This window comes from Strix uralensis, chromosome 6 (genome assembly GCF_047716275.1).
Source record: "Strix uralensis isolate ZFMK-TIS-50842 chromosome 6, bStrUra1, whole genome shotgun sequence".
Classification (NCBI taxonomy): domain Eukaryota; kingdom Metazoa; phylum Chordata; class Aves; order Strigiformes; family Strigidae; genus Strix; species Strix uralensis.
In genome coordinates, this window is record NC_133977.1 from 24,001,348 (window position 1) to 24,025,986 (window position 24,639).

The window sequence follows — 24,639 nt, forward strand, 5'->3', positions numbered from 1 at the left end:
CATAGCTTTCACAGCTTGTATATAAGTACAGATGCTTTGTATGTTATGTAAAAACCCCCACATTTTGGAGTGGAAACCTAAGCTAGATTGCATTTGTCAGGCATGGTTTGCATGCACAAGTGCATTCTGGTCTATGCAGAAGGAATCCTGCAGTTATACTGCATGTGAGCTGTATTTAAGAATTACTTAGGGGACTCTGTTCTTCAGAACTGGACTGTCTTGAGAGATTAAATAAGAATACTTTCATAGCTGCTTCATCAATTTTCATAGATTTTCTTCTATTTAGTACTGGTTCCTTTTACAGACAGAGTTTAGTCTTGGATTTGAGGCTGACTTCAAATTTTGCTGCACTAACCAGCTACATTGAATAGGAGGTTTCTATATATTGGGGGAACAGAAGAGGTGTGTAAAAATGGAGATGGTGTAGTTTGGTTTGTAAGAGTTTGTATAGACTCTGAGATAAGGTATTTAGCATTCTCTAATTACGACCGCTGTCTAACCCTGTGGCTACCTACCCAACAAGAAAATTTGCCATTACTAGCAAATTACATCGTTCTCTTCAGAGATTACATAGAACCACCATAGTGTTGGGGAAGGTGTCTCTGGCTAGTGTGTCTGAAGGGAAATCTTTAAAAGAGGTTTGTGTTGGAATACTGTAGAGTAACACTGAGGTACTAAAAAAAGACTTGGTAAATCATCATTACAGGGTAATGAGGTTACTGACTTTTGTTTTTGAGAAGAAAATTGAAAGGAATAGTTCTAGATCTATGTTGAATAGAGTTACTGTACAGTGATGAGTGGAAAGTGTCAGAACTTTATACCTAATGGGGAATAAATGAAGTGTCATGTGCTTGTATGAAGAAGGACGTGTGCATGTGCAATGTGCAAATGATATGATCCAGCCATCTCACCCCACTGTCTGTCTTTTTGAGACTTGACTAGTGGAGGGTAGATAAAACTAAAATATTAATGTCAATTGTTGATTACACTTGTTCAAAGATCCTTCTCTGCCAGCTGGAGACAAGTTCTGTGTGGATTAAATTCCTGTTTAAAAAAAAAAAAGAAAAAAGATTAAAAAAATACCTTTATGTCAGATTTAGAACAACTGAATGAACTTATTCAGATAAGCTTAAATCTTGGATGAGTACTAGTGTTTGTGGGGCTTTCATATGCTTTCTGTGAAGCATGTATAAAGTGAAATGCAGAAAACAGCTTTTAGGTTATGTCCTTTCAAAAGTAGTGAAATGTGGCCATATGTAATAGCTCTTGAAGGTTTCTATTGCATGAATCCAACTAGTTAAAAGCAATTCTAATGGCTCTGCTACACTGAGGGCAGGACTGTAGGGCATGCATGGTTCATAGCATGAAGGAACAGATTGGCTGTAAGGGCATGCTTACACTAGATAGAAGGATGGCAGCAAAAATGTGAGGACAGGATGAAACTCTCTGACTTGTTGCTTGTTGTGAAATGGGAGTGGAAGGCATCTTGATATGGAAATGACATTATTTCACTGCTAACTTTTGAATTTGGTAAAGAGAACTTGGATGTAGCAGGAGAATGACTTTTCTAGTAGTGGAAAAACCCCATCATTCTTACAGAGTTGTTTTTTTGAGTCTGACCTCTGGTAATCCTTTGTTTTGTTCTTCTGTGGGAGGCTCCTGGATGTAAAGTCTTCATGGTTTATCCAGCCTGAGCTTTCAATATACTAGATCAGTTTCCTAAATAGAGACTGGGTGCTAAAACCGGTCTGTGCTTTGGTTGTGGTGTAGTTAGTATGTTCTCCACTGTGAGGGTTTTGGAAGACTTGTAAGGCTGAACATACCTGAAGAAGTCATGCTTTCTGACAAGGAGTGGTTGACTTTAATCTATTCTATGCAATCTTTTTCTGTGACCCTAATTTGTTGTGTTAAATGGTTGTCTGTGACGATTTTCTTTAACTGTATGATAGTGCGTAACTCATGTAGTCTGTTGTTTCTCGACCAAAATGCTTATTGGGTAGTCCTGTTTGTAACATCTACTCCTCTGGAATATTTAGCATTTCTGCTTGTTAGTAGACTGGAGAAGGACATCTGTTTATTGACATAAAAGCAGTCTTCTGATCAGATGGAAAAGCTGCAGATTTTCCTCATCTTTATCCTCAGTTGTTCACCTTGTGAGGCAGAGGAGGAGAGGGGAATATCTTTTAAAAGGAAGGAGGCATATAGCCACTAAGTGCCTGGCTCCTACTTCAGTACTCGAAACTGCTTTTTCAAACTGGTTTTATATGTAGGTCCCACTGAGAATGCAGACTGCACAGATTGCCTTTACTATCAAAATACTGTATTGTGTAGAGTATTCAGAAGGCAGGAGGAAGAAGAAAGCAAGTAGATTGGCTTTATTCTAAATGTAGAAAGCTTTTTTTGCATTGTCAGTGCGTGATATTCTTGTGGTGAAGAATATCCCATTGCAACTCATCTCTGTTTGAGGAGAAAACACAGGGAAATGCACTGAAAGGCTTTTCATAGAAGTAAACTTCAAACTCTAGTTTATGTCCTAAAACCTGGCATCTTATCTTTTCAGTAGGCAAGAGAGGAACAGATCTTCAACTTGTGGATAAGGATAGCTCAAGATTAATTTTGCAGTTAAGAATTTTTAAATAGTAGTAAGCACATAGTCTTTGGTTTGGTGTCTCACAGAACTCAACCATAATGGGGTGGGGTCAGGGATGTGACAGGGCCTTTTTTTGTAATCTAATTTTTCCAAAATGTTTTGAAGTGTTACTTGCTGTCATTTTACTTTAACTTGAGGAAGCAGTCAGGATTTCATCCTGTCACCAGCTGAATAATTTTTCTATGTGCTTTTTCTGTTTGTCCTTTATGTGGCCTTTGTATATAAATCTATTTTGAAAGTGAAGATCTGGTTGTTTCCTACAAGTAGATAAAACTACTGGCATAGATGAAAAAAATACATCAAGGAAAATCTTGGTCTTCGTTCCTGTATCATTAATAGCTAAAAGTTTGGTTTCTTCCCCCTGCCTTGACCTACAGTTGTGTAGCCAGAGGATTTGTGTCTCGGATGTCTACTGAATGAGAACTTCATTAAAGTGATACAGAAGAGTCTTACTTGAGCTGAATTGTGCTGACGTGGTGGTTCCTTCCTTGGGATGTCTTATTTAATTTTCAAAATCTCTCTTAATTCTTTTATTACTTACATTATTGGAATTTTTAAAGGCTTTGTTCTCTAAGCAGACAGAACAGGACACGTCAATATTTGTCTGTGACCGCATCCTGCAAAAACATGACTAGTTAGTCCTGTTCAGACTTTTTTTTAAGATGAGCTCAGAATTTTGTAATGAAGTTCATACACTGAGTTAAAAAGCTTTGTGATTTGAGTGAAAACATCATGTGAACAAACAATACATGAAAATAGCTAAGCAAATAGCAATTAAAACATGGACAATAACTTTCAGTCATGAGGTGTAGTCGGTGCTGTTTTCAGATGTGCAGAGGGAAAAGCTCTCAATTGTTCTTAAGTCGCTGGTAACTGAATCCACATTTGTAGAGCTTGACAACAAAAGGCTTTTTGTTCACTATTTGTATTCATGTAGGACATGTCAATTACTGAGCATAAATAGAACATAGTGTATGAACAGGCCTGTATAACATGTTGCTCAATTTGTGACTTACCAGAAATCCATAATTTATATTAAAATATTTAGAATTACAGGTGGAAGCTACTAGTTGGGGGATTTTAGATTTCTGCATGAATGAGCATGATGTAATTACTTTGAGGAAGCACACACTGCTGTATTTGATGTGGCAGCAAGATGTGCAACCTGGGGAAAACTTTATGAATATTACTTGCAGTCATTTCATTAATTTAGTGAGGCAATACTGACTGGGACAAAGCAAGTGGGTGCTTGATAAAAGAAGCAACGAGACCTTTTACTGCTGCTGTTTGCAAATAAAGCATACTAAAGAAAATTATTCTAATGCTTTCCCTGAAATTTGTTCAATTCCACCAAGCTTTGTTATCAGTGTAGTTGTATAACTGCATGTGATCTGCATGTCAAATAAGCATGACTGACTTTCTGTGCTGGGCCATTCAGCAATGTGCATGTTCTTACTGTTGGTGTGATACTTGTGCCTCCCGTGCTCTTTACAAGAATAAGCATGCTTTTTGTAGGAATGTACCCTAATCACGATGAATGAGCACGAATGCAGGGGAAACTGTAGGAGATTTGGCATGTACAATTTTACTGATACTTTTCTGTTCATTGCATAGTGGGAACAAAAACCTGGTTAAACAGGGACTGACCTGAAAGAACAGAAAGAAATAACAATTGATAAAGCACACACTCCCTGCCCTTCCGCATAATGTTTTAAATTGTGTTAACTGTGCAAGTCATGTTCTTGATTAAAACAGATGTGTCCAAAGGCAAAAGTGTAATGGTTTCCAAACTATGAAATGCATTGAGGTGACGGGTGTGACTTGGTAAATGGGCACATCGTTTTAAGCTGTCGTCTTGGGAACTTTTTGTGGAGTATTGAACAAAAACTTGGAGGTTTTTCTTCTCCATTTGAGAAAGCATTGAAAAAGGATAAAAAACCCAGAAGACTTTAAGTTTTTTCTCAGTGTGGAATTCTTATGTTGGTCACTGGTTTAAATTACTATATTAAGACTGTGTTCCTTTTCTTCCCCTTTTTCAGGTAGTGGTGCTACAGCAGTTGTCCAGGCAGCGCTATGCAAACCCAGGCAAGAACGTGTAGCAATAAAGAGGATCAACTTAGAAAAATGCCAAACCAGTATGGATGAATTACTTGTAAGTAAATCAGAGTGGAACATTTTACATGGAGACTATCTTCTGTTTTGATTTTGGTTTTTGCTTGGTCCAAGAGTAAGGGTAGAATTTTATGCAGGATAATAGCAAGAAAAGGGTTTGAAAATAATCTGAAAGAAGTATGCCCTTCCCCTAAAAATATATTTTACTAATGTATATTTTCTAATGCCACAAAATCAAGAAGTGCAAAGTTAAATTTTGTTGAGAACTGTGGGAAGAACCTTACCCCTTGCTTTCTGGAGACTCGATTTGGAACAGATTACTGTCTGGTTGCCTGACTTTTCCTAATGCTGAGGAAAGATACATTTTCCTTTGGTTAAACATTGATTAAAAATATAATGGTAAAATTTACTAGGTCTCCTTAAAACGTCTAAAGCACCAAAACATGGCAAAAACTGATTGTTGGATCATTTTGTAATAACTTTTGAGGGGAAAAGTAGGAATGACTACACTGCCATCTACACAAGGAAACTCTTGTTAAAGCTAATAACACTCGATTTATCCGATAGGCCATAACAAGCCTTTTGAGGAATGCTGTTAGGGTCATTGATCAGAGGAGGAAGGGACTTGTAAGAGGCCCTTTGTAAAAGGGACTTGAAGAGTTTTTCCTCCGCACTGGTTACGGCAATCCAGACAAAGTTGCAAAGAACTGTTAAAAAAACCCAATCAACCTGTTGCTTGCTAATGCTCCTAGTCAAGTGCTTATGAGACTAATGCGTACTTATATCTAGGCAGCATAACAAGAGTTGGAGGACACAAAACCATTCTAAAAGTGAGAACACTCTCTTCTGTTCCACAGGTTATACTACTGCCTAGAGACTGTGGGCTTTTTCTAATGCAGAAATTCCTGCCTCTGAAGGAAATGGTCTCCTCAGCAGGGAATTGCCAGTGCAAAAGATATCTTGAATTTGATACAGAGGGTATGGTCCATCCAGTTTCTTCAGACAAAATGGCTTTTTTACAGTGGAGGACCCAAAATGCTCTTCCCCTGGTGATTGATAGCATTTGCCTTCAGTTTATATAACAGCTTGTGTGGGACATGGTTGTGTTTTTTAAAAGAGGATTGTGGTAGTGGAAGCTACCTCTCAGGTAGTGAGACTTGTGTCAACTAAAAACTCTAAAGATATATTCTGAAGTATGTTTAGAAAGAGAACAGCCCAAGGTGAGATGCTGTGCATGATGTATTAACATCTACAGCCCATAAAGTACTTTTCTATAAAACTGAAAATACTAATCATTGTAATAGAAAATGGTCAAAATTTGATCTTTTTTGATTAGAATTTGAACTAATAATGGGAAATAAGAATTAAAAAGTTACAACATATAAAACCAGACAAAGCTGCCCAAAATGTGCAAGAGATATTCAGGTGGTCTAGAGAAATGATTGCAGTTAGTTACCAGCTTGTGCAAAGCTACCTTAGCAAGTGCTTGAGATTCTTTACTGCTGACATGTCTCCACTGTCTGCCAAATGAGGCAATAGGTCTTGAATTTTTGGTCCCATATTCCTTGCTTTCGGTATGAAGACAACTGTCCATACCATCTTTTTTATTTTTTTAACATTAGTCAATTTCTGCTTTTCTGTGTTGAGATTTTGTGTTTCTTTTATTTGTTGATCTGTTTTGATCTGAACATAAATTCTGGCTGAGTTCCTCGTTAGAGGGGTTAAAAAAAAAGCGCCATGTATGATTCCTTTTATTTTTAAATGTGCATACATACATGTGCATACATATACATACATAATTAATGTTTTTTATTTTTCTGTGAGGGGAAGTATACTTACTCTGACTCAGTTCTAATAGATTCTAAAATTTTGTTTAAAAAATAGAGATGTTATTCTGGAAAAGGGCATTGCTGACCTTCAAAACTCTTGTTACAACTGTACTAACATTTTTATTTCAGTTGATAATACTTAGAATGCTCTTGCATTTTGGGTTTTTTAACACTGTTTTTGAGACTGCTCAGTTTTCAGTTACCAATTTTTCTGATCAAACAGCTTCCATTGTCACAGGGATGTTCTAAAACTGCCCTCTGAACATGCTGTTTTGTAAAATCCTGCTGCTGAGTGCTTACGGGTGGTGTGCAAAGTCACACTTCACAAATTCTCAGCTGTGTGGCCTTCAGAGAACTGGAAAATGCAGCAAGCCTAGTGCCCGCATAAGCAGACTTAGGATTTGGGCCAGTGTCAATTAAAATAGAACAGCAGTGTGGGAGGGAGTTTAAATAATACTAAGGTTACACAAACTGCCAAACTTCTGAAATTCAATACTTTGTTTCCTGCAATGTCCTGCGTTCTCACTATTGTAAGCTAAATGTAACTTAACCCCAGAGCCAAGGAAAAAGTTCCTGTCCTTAGCATTGTCCTGACTGGATATCTTCCCCCATCCCCTTACCTCCAGTTTTTTAAAACAAGCAAAAACCTCAACACTACAAACTAAAGAATATAGATTTTCTAAACTGTTAGCATTTCTGCTCTGGGATAGCCTTTCGAGTCAGGCTTTCTGGAGGAGCCTGTCACGTGTTATGCCCAACCCCTCAAACAGCTGTATCCTGGGTGTCCATGGAGGAGGCCCTGGGGAAGCACCCACAGAGCTGCGGCTCCTGCCTGGTCACTGGGAGCTGGACTCGGCCCTGTGGGCGCTGCAGCTGGGCACTGAAAGGAGCCATCTCACAGTTGCTTATTAACTGCGTCACCCACCTGCCCTTAGGCAGACACAACATTTTTGTGCAGCTGCTCAGTAAAACTGGATCAGGAATAACCTGGCTGAAAAGAAATTAGCTTTTAACCTGGACATACTTCCTGATGCAGTGCACAAGCACTAGCACAAGGGAGAGAGAAGCAGAGGCATGAGGCAGAGACTTTAAATTTTAAGTGCTGTTACAGCTTTGGTGCTGTCAGATGTCTAAAGTGATGTGAAAGTGAAGAAGGTTCCAGGGCATTCTCCTCGATGCCCTGCTGCAAGCTTTTCCTCTGACAGTGTGTTTTAAGTGAATGCTTTTCTCTCTCACCTGTGCATATCATGGGCCTCAGCCAAATAACTGAAGTTTGTAGAGGCTTACCATTCTCTGTGTGATAGGGGCTCTCCAGAACTGCAAGTCTGAAATTAATACTTTCCTGACTAAAACTTAATTCCTTATCTCTCATGGGGTGCTTTCTGTTTGTTTATTTTTGTTTTGCAAAGACTCTTTTTGGAAGAAGTCACCAAAGCTGGTGACACAAGGTGCCTTTGGCCATGGTTACTGTGATAGCTCAATTTTTGCCAACGTGTTGGTGCAGGTAGACAAAGCATTCGAAGCACTTTTCAGTTAAAGATAGTGTAACTTACCACAGTCAGTTAGTTACATTTCTGCACTATTAATGTGTGAGTACAATAGATGAGGTGTATTTTTGCCCAGTGGTGGCAGGTAGACTTTTTGAGCCATTGTTATATTATCAGCATAGGAAAACAATAAAATAATATAAGAAATAGTAATCAAGAGTTGGGAGAATTACAGTTAAGGTTTAGTATGGATATCTGAATTAAGAACCTGAGGCAGTAATCTGACTTGCGTTTAAGATGACATGTCTTCTGGGAAAGTGAAATATGCCCCACATATCTTTCTTCTGTTTTCTACCTAGTGTCTCCCGAGGAGGGGGGAAATCTATTTTCCAAATTGCTGAGTTATTCAGGCTCATTGCACGACTATCCAGGCGTTCATCCTTCTGTGGTTCAGGGCTCAGAAGTTGTCTAGGGAGGAGGGCTTTTGACAAGAGGACTAGCTGAAATATGTGTCAAGCTACGTCCTGACTTAATAGTCACCAACAGGCATTATGAGATTAAATAACAGTCTTTAATGCATATAATTAACTTTTTATTAGAAAGTGGCTGTGATCTCAAGTGCATTGCAAATAACAACAAAAAACCTCCTCTTTCAAACACTTACTGAATTGAAGTTGAAAGATGAAAATGGCATCAGTGTCAGCTTTAATCAATCTAAGTGGGACTGCCATAGTGCCTGCCTTGTGCCAGTGCTGGTGAGTCAGCTTGTAACACAGGTCCAACTGAAAGCAGTTGCTTTTCAGGGAGGGAGGGGAGGTGGAAGAGTTTGGTTTTTAGCTGGATTGTCTCCCTGACAGGCTCACCCTGCAGGAGCATGTTGTCTAGCACCACGGATGGATCAGGGCTGTGTGGCTGAAGGTGGAGAGGGAGAAGTAGGCTTGTGGGAGTTTAAGTCGGTGTGAGACCAAACCCTCTGGTGCAAAGGAGGCCCAAATGCTTCTATGTAAAGGATTGGCAGGATAATGAGAGCTGCAAGAAAGGTGTTACACAACAGTTATGTGAAAGAGTGAACAGAAAAAGGACTCTGCTTGAAATAACAGATACAAGGCAGTCATTCTTAATGTGTACAGCTGTGGCGTGTCATAGATGGTGTTACTTGGTAGTGCCACATTGTGCATCTGTTGGTGACTGTGTGCTCCTCTAGTCAATTGTTTCCTCTGACCTTTGGTCTGTAACACTGCTTTTTCCTCTTCCACTTCTGTTTTATTGTATGGCTCTGGTGTCTACCCGTCCATCCCACAGTAGCAGAGCCAGTGGTGCTGTGTCTTTTGTCCAACAGCTTCCTTCCTCCTTTCCCACCTGCTCCCGTTCTACTTTTTTCATATCCCTTTTGAATAGGAAAGGCATTAGGTTTTGATCTTTCCTTGTGTTTTTTTTTTTTTTTTTTGTCCAGCCTATACCCATACCTTCAGCTCTTGGAGACTGGAGACTGCTCATTCTTCATTACTCACTCTGAATTTGGGACTTTAACAGTAATTTCTTTGCTGCTGTCAGAAGAAAATTGATGTAGCTATGCCAGTATCTCCTGGCCAAACCTCCCTTGTGTTCTTAGCAATAATGTTTTGTCTTGCATGCAGATCTATAGGTAAATGGAAATGTTTTGGTGCCTTCATGCATATTCTGTGCATACTTCAGTTCTGTTATAGTATTTCACTTTGCAAATCAAGCTTTCTCTCTACTCTCTTTCAAGCACAACTGATAGCTGGCTGTGTTATGTTGGGCTTTGTATTTCTTACAGAAAGAAATTCAAGCAATGAGTCAATGCAATCACCCCAATGTGGTGACCTATTACACATCTTTTGTGGTGAAGGATGAACTTTGGCTGGTTATGAAGCTGTTAAGTGGGGGTAAGTTACTGGTTTTACTTGTTTAGCTGCAAGGAAATCTTATATTTCTAATGTACCTTCTTTGAGTTAATTGACCTAAACCAATTAAGGTGGGGGGAGAGAGACACTACGTAGGATGAACCTTGAGACATAGGTGTGTTTATAGCAGGAATGTGCAAGCATAAAAAGTTTGTGTATGTAAATTGATAGTACAGGCTAGATATTACCAATATAAATTCTGTTTAACTATAATTTTTTATTCTGAATCAATATATTAAAATTCTCTGTTAAGGCTGTGTAGGGAAAACTGATGAGATTTAAGTCCATTCTGTGTGGCCTTCTTTTGAGTTTCCCTAGTATTCACTCTATTTTTTGTAAAAACACATGTATTTCTGATTTCATAATGAGTGTTTCTCATTCCTTATTCAGGGAAGATTATTCCTAGGACAGGCATTATACATGGTGAATCCTTTTTATTGCTTAAACTGACTAAACACTTGCTACAGTTTTTATGATGATGGTTAATGATATAAAAATCTTATTTGGTTCTGTGAGAGGAAAAGGGGCTGAACTGAATGTGCTTGTAGCTTAGAAAAGTGAGGCTTCAAAATAAGATGTGGTACTCCTGGTTGCTACATGATGTTCTTCAAGGTTAGTCTTCATGGTAGCAGACTACTGCACCATTGTGCTAGAAAGCAAGGACGCGAAATGCTCATAAAACCAGTCGTTATGTCACATTTGGCTGAATTGTTCGGTTCAATCAAAAGCAAGCATAGACCCTGAGAGAAACCAGTGATTCATGACAGGAATTTACTGTGAGCTGTTGAAAAATGGTTGGATAAAAAGAAAATGTTGGTATTACATTCCTTGGAATTTACGATAACTAGTTCAATGTCAAGCTGGGTGTCACTAGGAATGTTGTCATCATTTGCAGAGAATCTCTCCTTTCAGTCTTGCAGCTGCATGTTTACTCTGTCATGAACACATGAACCATAATCTGAGCTAGATAACAAACCAAAACCTTTGCTGTACATATCTGTTTAAATGTGGGATACTCCTGGATTTTTAATAAATGGTAGTTTAGCAAGCTGTTAGCAGATCTTTCTAATGGATCCAGTGTTAACAGTATTCTTGACAAAAACCAGTGGTTTGTTTCTCATGTGAATGAGGTAGTGGTGTGCTTTATTTTGGGAGCTAGTTAGATGAGGTCTTTACACGTACATGCAAAGATTTAAATTGCAGTAGCGTAGAAAGAATGAAGAAATAAAACTTTCTCAAGAATCTGGTACAGTAATGCTTTATATATGCTTTTTTCTTTCCTGGATCTGCATTATAGGTTCAATGCTTGATATAATAAAGTATATTGTCAACAGAGGAGAGCACAAAAATGGTGTCCTTGAAGAACCCATAATAGCAACAATTCTTAAAGAAGTTTTGGAGGGCTTAGACTATCTGCACAGGAATGGGCAAATTCACAGGTAGGAGCATATACACAGTGAAGAGCATTTTCAAAGTTGTGTGTATAGTTTGTTGATACTGGTCAGGTGCAGTTGTTTGGCTAAGCAAATTGTATTGCTTCTTCCATGTACTGTAAATGCGATCAGTAATTATCAAATGATAATGCTCAGGCAGATGCTGTAATCTTGACTGCAGTTTGTCACTAATACTTGGTACTTGCCTGGTCCTTATTGTCTGTTTCATAATTAGGATAGCTCTGTGCTGCACTAAGTATGCCAGAACTGTGGTCTATACTCCTGTGCCTGCTGGTCCTCCAAATATCCAGTCTGTGACTTGGTTATTGTGTTGCACAGTAAACCTGTAATCTTGGGCACTCAGGCACTCCTGTATAAATGTGAAATTTAATTCTTCTTGGCAATCAGTAATGTCTATTACAACTCTACAGACCTCTCTTTATGACCACAAGTGAAGCAGGGATTGGTACTGTGGAACTGCATCTTGGTGTATATGTATCTAGTGATTGTTGTCTTCCATATAGTCTTTCTCCACTGACTTCCTCAGTGTAAATTGTGAAAATCCCCTGCGGTCTATACATACCTGCTGTAGCAACTCACAGGTTGCTTGCAGTGTTTGGATGTTTTAAGTGCTCAGGGCTCCCTAATTAATTTTACTCAGGTGAATTTGCCTTTTAAAGGAAGGTACCTACAACAGGCTCTCTGTCTGTTTCAAGCATTAACCTTTTATAAGGTAATTTTTTAAACAAAACCCAGATTTGCTGCAGACAGAACTCTTGAGAATGGAGGTAGTGCAGATGTAACACAGTAACTGTTCCTTATGTGTACTTCTTATGTGTCATCTTCTAAATGAACTGCTTCTGATACAAATCAAGAACTATATCCTCCTTTTGCAGAGAGAAAATTGAGATAAATGGAGAAATAAAGAACAATTATCTTGACTTCTGGTCTGGAATGCCAAAGACTTGCCTCAAACCTTAATTCATTGTCTTCTATTAAGCTGATACTGTTGCGGAAGGAACACTCATTAGCTTTTAAGGATAACAGGACCCTTTGAGGATGGATTTGGGAATTCCCTTTGCCTATTCTTGAAGGACCTTAAAAAAGATAAAAAGAGAGATCTCTGTTACATCTGAGATTTCTTCTTTTTCATAACATCTAGTTTGTAAACTGTGCAGTACCACAGAAGACCTGTTCAAGACAATACAGTGTGTGTTTCTTTTCCCATGTATGTTGTAGGTGAAAGCTGTGGTAGTTCAGGGAATGCTGTGTCAGGTGGTATTTGCCAGTTAGAGATGTTTCCAATTGTTCAGGGATTTTGTTCTGTTGTTTCAGTGCATTCTTGTTTATGTATCAGGAAACAGGTTATGTTAACTTTCAGTAGCAATGTATTAGTTATTTTCAGTAAATCTTGGAAAGATTGATTAGCTCAAATTCTTAATGTTTGTTATATATTCTGTATGAAAGATTTATCCTATACATTAAGAATGGGATGCACATTTCCATAAAAAAAGCCCCCGACAAAACAGCCAGAAAGGTTTCTTCTTAACATTATGTGTGAATAGTGTGTTAAATGGATATAGTTGACTGTTAAGCGTAGGCTGAATTTTTGACAGATTCAGTGTCAAGTAACTTTTCATCATGGTACCCTATAGCAAAACATGGTTGCTATTCCTGAGCTTTAATAGCTTCATTGAGTAGAAATCTACAGTATTATTTACCTTTCTTGAAGATGGGTCTGTTCTCTGAAGAGATTAAAGAGAACTTTTTTTCAACTCCTTCATTAGTGGTGCAGTTGGATGTGAGCATTAATTCTTGCTTTAAAGCTCTGAAAGCTCACAGTTTGTGAGATAATATTTATAAAAGGTGGTAAAACAGACTTTGGACCTAAATATTTCTGTTCTCAAACTCTACCCCTGAAGAATTCTGCACATTTTATGCCAAAGCTGAATTTGGGTCTTTTTATATGAGAGAGTTTGTGAGAGTTTGAGTTCTGCAATGGTTTTATTGTAAATTAGTTACATTTTATACGTCAGTTCCTGTTTCTGTCTTTTAAACTTTAAAATGCTATCTCGTGAAACTGATTAGTATGCAATATTTATTTGTTTACATAAAATGTGCACATATGTACTTTCATACTAACCTCTGTTTGTGCATTCTAGAGATTTGAAGGCTGGCAACATTCTTCTGGGTGAAGATGGCTCTGTACAAATAGCAGGTAATGGCAGTTGTAGAGTAATGGCTAAATAAAAGAAAAAGGTAATTGCAGCTGCATTAGGAGCAACAGATACAAGTTCTTTTGTTGGCTTTTAACTGTTGCTTTTGGAATGCTGTGGCTTCAAGTTACCGAGTTTCAGATTTCAGGACTCTTGGTTAATGATACATGAGTTAAAAATTATTCAGTATTTCTCTATGTCCCATCAAATATATAAGGAAACTTTTTAACGTCGTCTAAATGTTGCCTTTTGAATCACCCATGTACCTTAAACAGCTTGCAAATGGTAGCAACTCGTATTTCTGTTCAAGATTATTTCATTTATTTCTGCAAGTAATTGTAATAGTTCTTGGTGATTCAAAAATCTGTATGTGCTGCCCTTCATGAGGACCTTGGGTATAACTTAACTAGTCACAGAGATGCATGAGATACATCTCACTGAGAATTATTTTTGGTGTTTCTGCCATTTGTCTTGCAATGGTATTGGTTGGATACAGTTTAACATCTTAAATACTCTCTGAATGTATCTATATGCTTCCTGAGTGATAGTCTGTAAGAATCAAATTATTTGGTCTTCATAAGAGCTTAAGTACTGAACAAGACATCATATACCATCTCTCAAGTTAGTATCAAGTATCTGGAAAATAGAGTGAGCACGTGGTGATACCTCCCCCCACCTCCCAGCATATTTCCAGGCCTTTCAGATTATAGCTGGTGGCCCAGTGATGAAAGCTTTGTGTTTAGTAGCCCTCAGTAATAAAAATGGCTATAGCCAGAAGTTCTTTTTTATGTAAACAATGCTTTCAGAGTACTGTGTAGATGTATATTTTGAAGGCTTTAATATGCCAGTGTCTGAAGTCTGTGAAACTGGATGGAAGAAGATTGGCTGGCAGGTGAACCATTTACTAATTGGAGCAATTTTAAGTCTTCTGTTTTGAGTTCAAGACTTCTTCAATAGGTAGTCAATTTTACAGACTTGAATTTTAATAAGATACTTAATATTTATTTATTCACTTGATTATACCCTGTAGTTGTCTTCATTTTGTATAGTGCTTGAGATACCTGCTGAGATTCTAGGTCTGTGTTGTTCAAATATTTTTTAGATCTTTTTATATTGTAAAGGAGTAGATGTCCAGCCAACCAACTTAATTAAAAGTGATAATAACTAAAAAGTTGAAAGATAAAATCTCATGAGCCATCTGAAATAAATCTGTTTACTTTAGATTATTACTTTCACACATAATCAAATCTATTCTCCCAGTAATCAGATAACATTCAAACAACACCCTTATTTATATTTTTCTAGGTCAACTCCAGGGCTTGATTTCTTGACCTTTTCCTCCTTTTTGCTGAGGGCATCTTAGTGAGTAAGGCTTTGATCGTGCTGCTAGGTTATTCAGTGCATGTGGGAGTGAGGAAGTTCAGTGGCTGAATAGATATGTGGAAAGTGTCTTTTCTGCGATGCATTATTTCAATACCAGGTTATTTCTGATCTTCAGGTGAAAAGTACAGCAGTGTCAAACTTGTTTCTTTGTTGGTGTGGGTATGTTCTGTTTGGGACAGCTGAACATTGCACATTAACAGAAATCCAATTTTGAATGTCAGAGAGGCTGGAATTCATCATTTTTACAACTTTTTGCCTTGACAAAGTAAAATCTCTTTTCATCTTTGGAGAACAGATACCTGATCATTTTGCTTCTTCTAAGTTAGAAGAACTTAGATTCTTTTGACTCCTCATTCTCCTGCACCCCAAGCTTCTATAATGAAAAGATGTATCCATAGCACACGCTGCTAATAAATATCAGGTGTAATATTTGAGGACACAATTGTCCATTAGCATTTCTGGGTTCTAAGGGGCTGTGGCTCACAAATGAAGCTCAGTCCAGTGTTTCTCTGGTAAAAGATTTTGTGCAGATATAGAAGAGTGTAGTTTCTTCAAAGAATTAGGATAGCTCTACAGAGACCTCTGATTATGGACCTTGGAGGTTCTGCACAGAGAATCTGATCAGTCTTTGGTGGGAAAGAGGAAAATACACATCATTTTGTTTTGTTTTATTTGGGGAAACTTATTTTTAACAGAGCAGGAAACTTTGGACTTACAAATACAGTCTTAAATAGTCACTGCAGTTCCTCAGCTCCAACATTCTTAAAACTATTAGGATTGTAACATCTGGTGCTTTGGACAAACAAGATGGTTGGTACTTCATTAGGGTTTCAGCCTTCTATGTCTGAATTGACTGGCGAAGGTCAAAATATCAAAGAAACCAGTAAAGGAACAGATAGGTGAGGTAGGGTGAGTAGCATATTGCAAAGAGCAATCATACAGAAATTGTTGGAAGTGTTGAATGTGGGGCTGTATGATGCATTTGGTCCATATAAGAAATGACAGTTTAAATAAAAGTTTCAGAAAAGGAACATGCATTGAGGAGTCTAGGCAGAAGATCTTGCTCTTCGGTTTTGTGCATAGGTGGCTGTGTGAAATTACCTGTTGCACCAGTGGTTCTCGGGGTGTTCACTTCCATGGTAATCTATACCCACAGAAATGTTTGGAAAAGATTTGGTTAAAAATAGGCAGAGCTTATGTCTCAGGTACTCAAGCCGGATGGAGGAGAAAGCTTTATCAGGGACAGTTGTTTGGCAGCCCAAGCTTTCCTTGGCCAGCCCCATTCTCACAGGAGCTTGCTGCTTTATTTCTCTTTCAGTCTTAACTGTAGCCCTACACATGACCTTGTCCGAGCCTTAGGCTAAAGTCTACAGCCACTGTCAAGGTAAGAAATGTAGGGAAGAAATGTTTTTGCAGCCTGTGCCTTCCCTTAGTGGGGTCCTTGCAGCCCAGCTCCCTTGGAGGCCATAGACTTTGTCTCAGCCCTCCGCCTAACACTAACTCTGGATGTTGGCCTTGGCTGAGTCTTGGCCAAGTGCCCAGCCTTGGCTGAGGTAAAAAATATGTTAGGGAATAAGTGATTTGTAGGCTGTGCTTATTTGGGCAGCTCTTTTTCCTTTAATTTCAGAATGCTTTATTAATACAGTTAAATCAGGGCTTTTCATTAAATTCGTTTTTTCTTTGGTATTAGCTGTGACTTTTTGTGCCTAACACTGTTGAATTGTTCAGCTCTTTCCTTGTAATACATTTCCCTTTCCTCTTTATGTAACTTGTTCTCAAGAATACTTGTCTCCTCTGTGATAGGAAGCTTACCACTGTAGGTCATGTCTTTTCTTAACTGGTATTTGTGAAAGCTATATCTGGGATGGGAAATTAATGTCTTGTTTTTATTGAGTAGCTATCAAAGTGCTCTTTCTGTCTGTAAACATACAATGGTGTCTGACTAGTATTACAGTGAAATGTTCACTTAATTAAATACTCATCACATCTTTCTCAGTGAGGTGTTGCCATATTTCATTCTGAAGCTTTTGCAAGAAGAGATTTTTACTTAGTTTTTGAGTTTTTTGGGTTTTTTCATTGTCTTCCCTCACCCATTTATATTTATTGATTGTTGTCCTTTTAAAAATTAAATGTTATGTTAATAGGGAAAAACAGCAGTAGGGGAGAAAAGGTTAAGTCAGGGTTTTACCTGTGTATCGCAGTTCCTGGAAGGAACTGTAAACAATTGTCCAATACAAACTATTTGTCTTTGATACTGAAAGGACTTAAGTTATTTGCCATGCCTTTCCTTTATTTATGCATTTATTTATTTATTTTTCATTTCTGCCTATCCAGCCTCTCCTTATATGCAATAGTTCCTCTTCAGAAAACTCACTAATACCAGCATTGATTTTTAGGACATTAAAAACTTAGAAGCAGGTGTGTCTGAGGCTGTTCATGCTTTTCAGAAATGCAAACAAAACCTGTCTATTCTATAACTTACAGATTTAGGGGAAAAAAAAAAAAAGGGTTTTTATTCATAAGGCAAGCTGCAGGGAAAATTAGAGAATATTGCTTGAAGCTTGCTTCTTACTTGTCTACTATATTTCTGTTTATTTTAGTGACATAGAAGAGGTCCAGAATTTGAGTCTGTGATGCTTAACAGTTGTTTAGTGGAAAGTAATGGTAAAACTACATTTTCTCTAGTTACTGATATTTTTTTTTTCAATGTTAAAATCAGGGTACAATAGGAAAACAATAGGAAAATAAAAATTGCAGTAGGTCTATAGTAAACTACTTGATTTTAGAATACCTGGATTGTAAATAGCACAGTCTAAAATACTCTTTATTCAAAATGACAGTATTTCTCCATACGTTGGTAATCTGCTCTTCTTTCTTCCATTTATCCCGTACCTCTCCCATACAGCTGTCGCTGCCATAGTAACAGGTTAACAGAACACTAAGGTTTTTTGCTACTCTGGAATTTGGAAAAAACTATTCATGTCAGGGTCTACTATTAAATATATATTGTTGATCACTTTGCTGATTATCTTTGACTTGTCAAATATCCATAATTATTTAAATTGTATATTGTATTCCCTCTTGTTCAAATTGCATTCAAATTTAGTAGCTATACATGCAGAAGTAGCTCCTTATCTTTGAAAACAGCAGATGCAAACCTTTCAAACCTTGGCTCAGAGTGCCTAGTTGAAAACCTTAAGTGACAGACATACTGGAGTCCTTTGTTACCTTATTCAGGAAGACACATACTAAGGAGTTAAACTTCAGGGTGTCCTAGTGCAGATCTCAGAGATAAAACTATACTATCTATTCCGTAGCATTTCAAGAACAGTGTGTCATGAAGCAAAGGGAAGCTCTGCAATGGAGAGTTTCTATAAGCAGAGTTTTATGAACTGATTTCATTTCTAAAATGTAAAACTTTTGCTTTATTATTGGTAGTTTAACAGATTTTGACTTTTTTTTCCCTCTTCCCAGATTTTGGTGTTAGTGCATTTTTAGCAACAGGAGGTGATGTTACTCGTAACAAAGTAAGGAAAACATTCGTTGGTACTCCATGTTGGATGGCCCCTGAAGTAATGGAGCAGGTATTCCTAATGTTAATAAAGTAATATTTTAAGTCTTTGATTTTTGGAACTTCAGACATCACCACCTTGTTTTTCCTTTCTGGTTCTATTCCAGGTGCGAGGTTATGACTTCAAGGCTGATATGTGGAGTTTTGGGATAACAGCCATTGAGTTAGCAACAGGAGCAGCACCTTATCACAAATACCCTCCTATGAAAGTAACAATCTCTTTATATTACTTAATGCTGTTAACTGTATTATTAATGCTGCTAGATAGTTAGCATGACTTCATTTTCAATAGCAACTCAAGATATCTAAATATATGTATTCTGTGGAATATTTACTCTTTTAATTTCTACATGTTTTGAACTGATTTTGCTTACACTACCTCTTTTTTGGGTTTACTGCAGGTGCTAATGCTGACGCTTCAAAATGACCCTCCCACTTTAGAGACAGGTGTAGAGGACAAGGAGATGATGAAAAAGTATGGCAAATCCTTTAGAAAACTAATTTCATTATGCCTTCAGAAAGATCCTTCCAAAAGGTAGGTCATTATTGCTGTGTGCAGTGAAATTGATTTTTTTAAATACACAGACTGCTTAAAGTTCTGCTGTTTAAACATGATCTTTAAGTGTATGATTTGAATTTTGTAAATAGCAGCCTTCAGTCATCTTCATCTGGGGAGAAGAAATTGCTGCTTAATTGTCACAGAAGTTTTCTTCTTCAGGGTTGTTAACCTAGTTTATTTATACTTAAATATACTGTTGAATTAAACTCTGATCAAACAAAAGTCCTTGCTTTACATCTTAATTTCTCATCTGAGGCAAGATACAAATCTTGATATTGTGCATAAGTCTAACAAGACTGTTCAGATTGATCAGGCAGAACTGTTGGTAACCAAACATATCAGTCTCTTGGCCTTTAAAATAAATTAAAAATACATAAATAATTTTGTGTTAATTTTTTCTCATTTTGTGACATGAGCTTAGTATTACCTTTAACTTGGATATTTCCAGAGAAGATTACTTATTAGGTATTTATTTTTTACTCTAAAGTTAGATGCTCCAGATGTTCAGAGTTTCCCTCATATTTATGAAGGCAATTGCATGTCATAGTATCTTTGTAATTTGTTCTTTCTTGCTATGTTTTGTGAATGAGCTAGCCAAGGTGATGAAAATGTTAAACATCTATTTCAAAACTATTGCTGAGCTCCCAAGTTCCTGGAACAATTAATTTATTTATCCTTTATTCATTTTTATGCAGACCCATTTTTGTAGGTTTCTTTTGCTGAAGAGTTGGAGGAAGCACATTTTAATATTGTTTCCTATGGGTATTTAATATATCACTTTTTTGAAGAGTTTCAGAGCCGGTATTTCTAGGAAAAAAGATTGTTCTGAGACAGCAATCCTGATTGAGTGCTGTGTGGGTCTTTTATGGTGTGTACTTTTCACTGATGTTACGCTAGCTTACGTCCAGGATATTGTTGTAGGGAGTCAAGTCAAAAAGGTGACAGCAGCAACACTAGAGAACAAGTATAATTATGAAAAAAGATTGTGGCAACATCTTTATTCTTGAAATCTTTCAAATTCTTTTTTTTCACTGAAGGGTCACTTGCGTACTGTTTTCAGATTCCCAAACCCCTTACAGTTGGTGGTCTTGGTAGCAAGTCCTGATGCTTTCTTTAAGCTTAGCACTGCAGTTTGGCTGCTTACAGATAAGAATGAAATGTGTTCTGGATAATCAGGCTTCTTTTAGTTTCCAGTGTCAAGCAATTTTCAGGGCAGGATTAAATTGATGTGAAAACATGAGAAGTAAATAATTTAAATGGTTTTCCTTCTCTCCTTGAATACATAATGCTGTTACCCGATCTGTAGTTATGACATCAGTGTTGAAACATTAGTGTTTAAACAAATTATGCTAATTTATTGCGCTGATATTTAAACACGTGCAATATCTTCATGCTCAAAATTGCCTTGAATCGAACAATTAGAACAGCAGATAGGTGATTAGATCTGTGGGCCAGTTACTCAAACCAAGGAGCAGTTGTCCGTATGTTGTGGGGTCATCGCTATTTTTTTATGTTTCTCCCAAGCCAGGATTTATTTTTGCACAGAGATGCCTCCATAGTCATCATGTCAGTGGCGGGAGAAGTGCCTGCTCTTCGTGGCAGATTTTAAGACTGGCATTGCACTGTTGTTGTCTCAGACCGTGATGTTTTTCTTTTGGGAATCTGTGTGTGGGTGTTTATCTTTCTCCCCAGTGTCAAGGATGCTGCTTACAGCCCTCAGCTGCAGTTCACCTCCACAGCCTGTGTGGAAAACAGGCCCAGAAAACATGTCCAGACCAGTTCAGAAGTGTCTGGCGTAATTAATGGTAGAGGAATGGAGGACATTAGTTTGGATAAAACTTTACTAATAATCTGGCTTTTAACTGTGCATATCCCTGTTATGAGATGTGATGGTACTGGATCACTGAAACTTGTCTTAAAGTTAAGAGGTAATTTGAGATAGAACTTTAAAGCTTTGACACAGAAATGGATTCTATTTATTTATTTATTTTAAAATGTTCCCCTTCCTTTTTGCTCATCCAAGGTTTATGTGTGAACTACTGCTAAGCCTAGTGGAGTCTACAGTACCACTAATAATAACACCTTTATTGTAGAGTTTGGTGCTTTGGAGGGGAAGAAAAATAAGTGCTCTATGGAATTACTGTCTGTGTCTAAATTGGATGCTTTTTGTTGATGTCAGGAGTTGTTTCATTATTTCTAGTGGGAGTGAACTGATATGTGCATACACGCTACTTACTACTCCACTTACTCTTCAGATGTGTCCTCAGAGAAATGAAGTAGTTCAGATTTGGGTTGGGGTTTTTTTTTTGAGACTGAAATTTTCCAAATTGAAGCTTTCCACTGTCTTATCTAGTTTGTGCTATATCCAATCTCTTGCTTTAATTCAAATGGAAAACTATAGCAAATGTTGCTTCTGTTCATTAGGAAATGATGAATCTTGGATTCATTGGCTTCAGTAAATTTAGCCATGTCAGAATTAGTCTTGGATAGTGGTATGGGCTTATAATGGAAAGGATGAAAAGAACCTGGAGGATTTTATTTCATCCCAAGAGATGCTTTGCTTTTTCTCCAGAGACTGCTTCAGTACCAGAGTCTGGCTTTGGCTAGATAAGTAGCTTTTTAGATCCCTGAAGCTAGGGGAGACAAATCCTGCTGTTGGAATCACTTCAGTAGCTGTGAGATTGTGATTATCTGTTGAAAACATCAAAAATACAAACTTGATGATGATGGGAAGAAAGAGACTTGAACAGAACTGCAAGTAAAAGTGAAATGTCTAGGTTTTGACCTCACAACTGTTGCTTTGATTTTTATTTGTCCATTTGGTTGCAAGATGCTCCTGATGACTCTTGTTTTTGGTTTATGCATCATGTTAATAGTGTCACTATAATCTCTTGTGAACACCTGCTGACATCAGTGAAGTAAAAGAATGCCAGTAGCAGGTATTGATGCTACTGTTTGGAAACTGTAATTATTCTTTTATTGCTGTGGAGCAAAGTTCAGTTGCATTCATAGAGTCACTTGGGGAAGAACATGATACCTGACTCTTTTTGCTGTTTGTTTTAAGGGTAAAATGCATTTGTGTTGAAAGAAAAAGGGGGGGAAAATTGGCAACTTAGAGACTGATTTTTTTTCTTTTTTTTTTTTTGTATTTTTGCTGTAGAGAGGCTTAATTTTTTCATGTGTGGTAAGTGAGTACGTGTGAATTAATTCCGTAGCTATTATCATTCATTCCCCATTCATACAGTACTAATTCAAAAGTATTAGAGACGTACCATTTAACTAACGTCTTGTACTGTATTCACTGAGAGGGGATCTTTGTTTTCTGTTCTAATTTATTATTGATCTTTCAGGCCCACAGCAGCAGAACTTTTAAAATGCAAATTTTTCCAGAAAGCCAAGGTAAAACGTTTAACCCTATGAGTAAATTTTGCTCTGCCTTAAAATCTACATGAAATTCCTTCTTTCCTTGTATTGATTTTTAACTTACCAAATGTTGGTTTTGCAGAATAGAGAATACCTGATTGAAAAGCTTCTCACTAGAACGCCTAATATAGCACAAAGAGCAAAAAAGGTGAGTGTATTCAGATCTTTTTCATGACTGGTATGCAAGAGAAAGCAGGGACTGTTCAGTTGCCTTATATTTTCGTTGAATGTCTAAGCCATTCTCTTATGCAGCCCTTCAAAGATGGTGACTGTTGAATGAATGGTTTCTGCAGCCTATCTTTCTCCAGGAAGCCTTAGGGCATTTTGACTTCCTTTCTGGCTTTGCCAAAATGATACATGGTATTTGTCATCATACATGATACAGTTTTTTCCCACTCCTTTTTTAGAAAGCTACAGGTGAAATGGTTGTGCAAATAAAAAGTGACCTGCGAGCATATAGGTTGATAAACCGCAGGATTCATATCTTCATTGATCACCTCGAGAAGGTGAAGATACTATAAATGGTATTTATTGAGGACTATCCGGTTCTCTGGGTTATTTCAAATGTGACGTCCAAATGCATGGAAGTTGGGTCCAAACTCTGCAAGAGTGCTGCTGAGTTATTCAGACCAGTGGAGCCTCATCCCACAGGTGATAAGAGTTAAACCCACAGCTGGGGCATATGCTGGTGTTTCTGTGGTGTCTTTGGCACTTGGGTAATGAGCTTACCAGGTGATGTGCAGCAGAACTAAAAAAAATAAAATTCTTAATAGACTTAACAGGTAAGTATTTTAAAACTTAAGTATGAAGCAAGCTATTGTTCACAAGAGCTAATAAACAGGAATGAATGTAGACTCCTGCTTATTGTGTGTGAGAAATTGTGTAACTCCCTTTCTGTGGTGACTTAACTCACTATGTCTCTTCAATATGAGGAACCTGGTTGGAGATTGCTGAGCCTCTGCAGGTGTCAGGGTAGTGTGCTGAGTCCAGCTTTCTAAAAGCATGCTTTCTGGGAGGATGTTTTGGGGAGCGTGCTTCAGGAAAGGAACTGTTTCAGTCTTTATTGGCCATCAGTTAGGCTTCAGTTACCTGGACTGGCACTTGTAATATTTTGGCCACTGAAATGTTCCTACAGCTGGTGGCTTTATACTTGGAAGAGACTGTCCACAAGATCCGAATGCTTTAAGTTCCTTCTAATATTCTTTTAGATGGAAGTAATTTGGGAAATCAGTGGCAATGATGGAGCTTTGGGAGAGGTTGGAGTAAAAAGCTGGAATAAAAGGGCTCGTAGAAGGGGTAGCGTGCGGAGCAGGTTAGCGTCTGCAAGGTGCAGAGGAAAGGTAGGCGTAATTCAGTTATTTGGCCATGTGGTGGCAGCAATGCCCACATAAAAAATTATCTAACGCGGGGCAGAGACTCTTAGTCGTTTGTTTTCCGTTTCACATCTTGGGCCCTAGAGGAGTAATGTAGACATGTTCCAGTACCAGCTAGGTTCTGAGAAAGCATGTGCCTCATGAGATTAGCCTCCCAGCTGTGTCCTCGGGTCAACTTTAGGTACTGCATGTTAACTCATATATACATGTACATATACTTATTTCTTTAATAACTTAGCATCTGGAATTGCAAAATAAATGCGGGGTAGCCTCCCATACACCATCAAAAATAGTTTTCTGAATGACTTTTTAGACAATTCTTTCTAATTTGGAAGATGAGTGATGCTTAAGAAATCGAAGCTGTACAGTGCTAGAGACAATAGGTCTTTTAATTACAGCATAAATGGAAAAAATATTTAGGTTTTAGCTAGTGAAGATGCTAAATTATTTATATTTTAAAAGGACACAATATTAAAATTCATTAGGGATTTAAAATTTAATTCACTTGTTACAACTTTGCATGTAGCTGTTGTTTTAAGATACCATAAAATATAAATATATTTTAATATTAAAACTGGGTTTTCTTTTAAAAAAGCTTGTGTGAGTAGAGTTTGGTTGCTCAAACATGAACATGTAAAATGTCTAAGAGGTCACTCTTGGAAGAAGTAACTCCTGTAA

At 37.6% G+C, this 24,639-nt stretch overlaps 1 protein-coding gene across 2 annotated transcripts in view; it reads left to right on the plus strand.

The window, feature by feature from the left end:
• Positions 1-24,639, plus strand: part of STK39 (serine/threonine kinase 39) — a 106,010-nt gene that overhangs the window by 18,134 nt on the left and 63,237 nt on the right. For both annotated transcript variants that reach the window (XM_074873303.1, XM_074873304.1), the window contains exons 2-10: positions 4,690-4,802; positions 9,877-9,985; positions 11,301-11,442; positions 13,599-13,654; positions 18,510-18,619; positions 18,714-18,815; positions 19,008-19,141; positions 22,516-22,564; positions 22,671-22,736. In XM_074873303.1, coding sequence (XP_074729404.1) covers positions 4,690-4,802; positions 9,877-9,985; positions 11,301-11,442; positions 13,599-13,654; positions 18,510-18,619; positions 18,714-18,815; positions 19,008-19,141; positions 22,516-22,564; positions 22,671-22,736 — 881 coding nt within the window. The remainder of the gene's footprint in view (positions 1-4,689; positions 4,803-9,876; positions 9,986-11,300; positions 11,443-13,598; positions 13,655-18,509; positions 18,620-18,713; positions 18,816-19,007; positions 19,142-22,515; positions 22,565-22,670; positions 22,737-24,639) is intronic.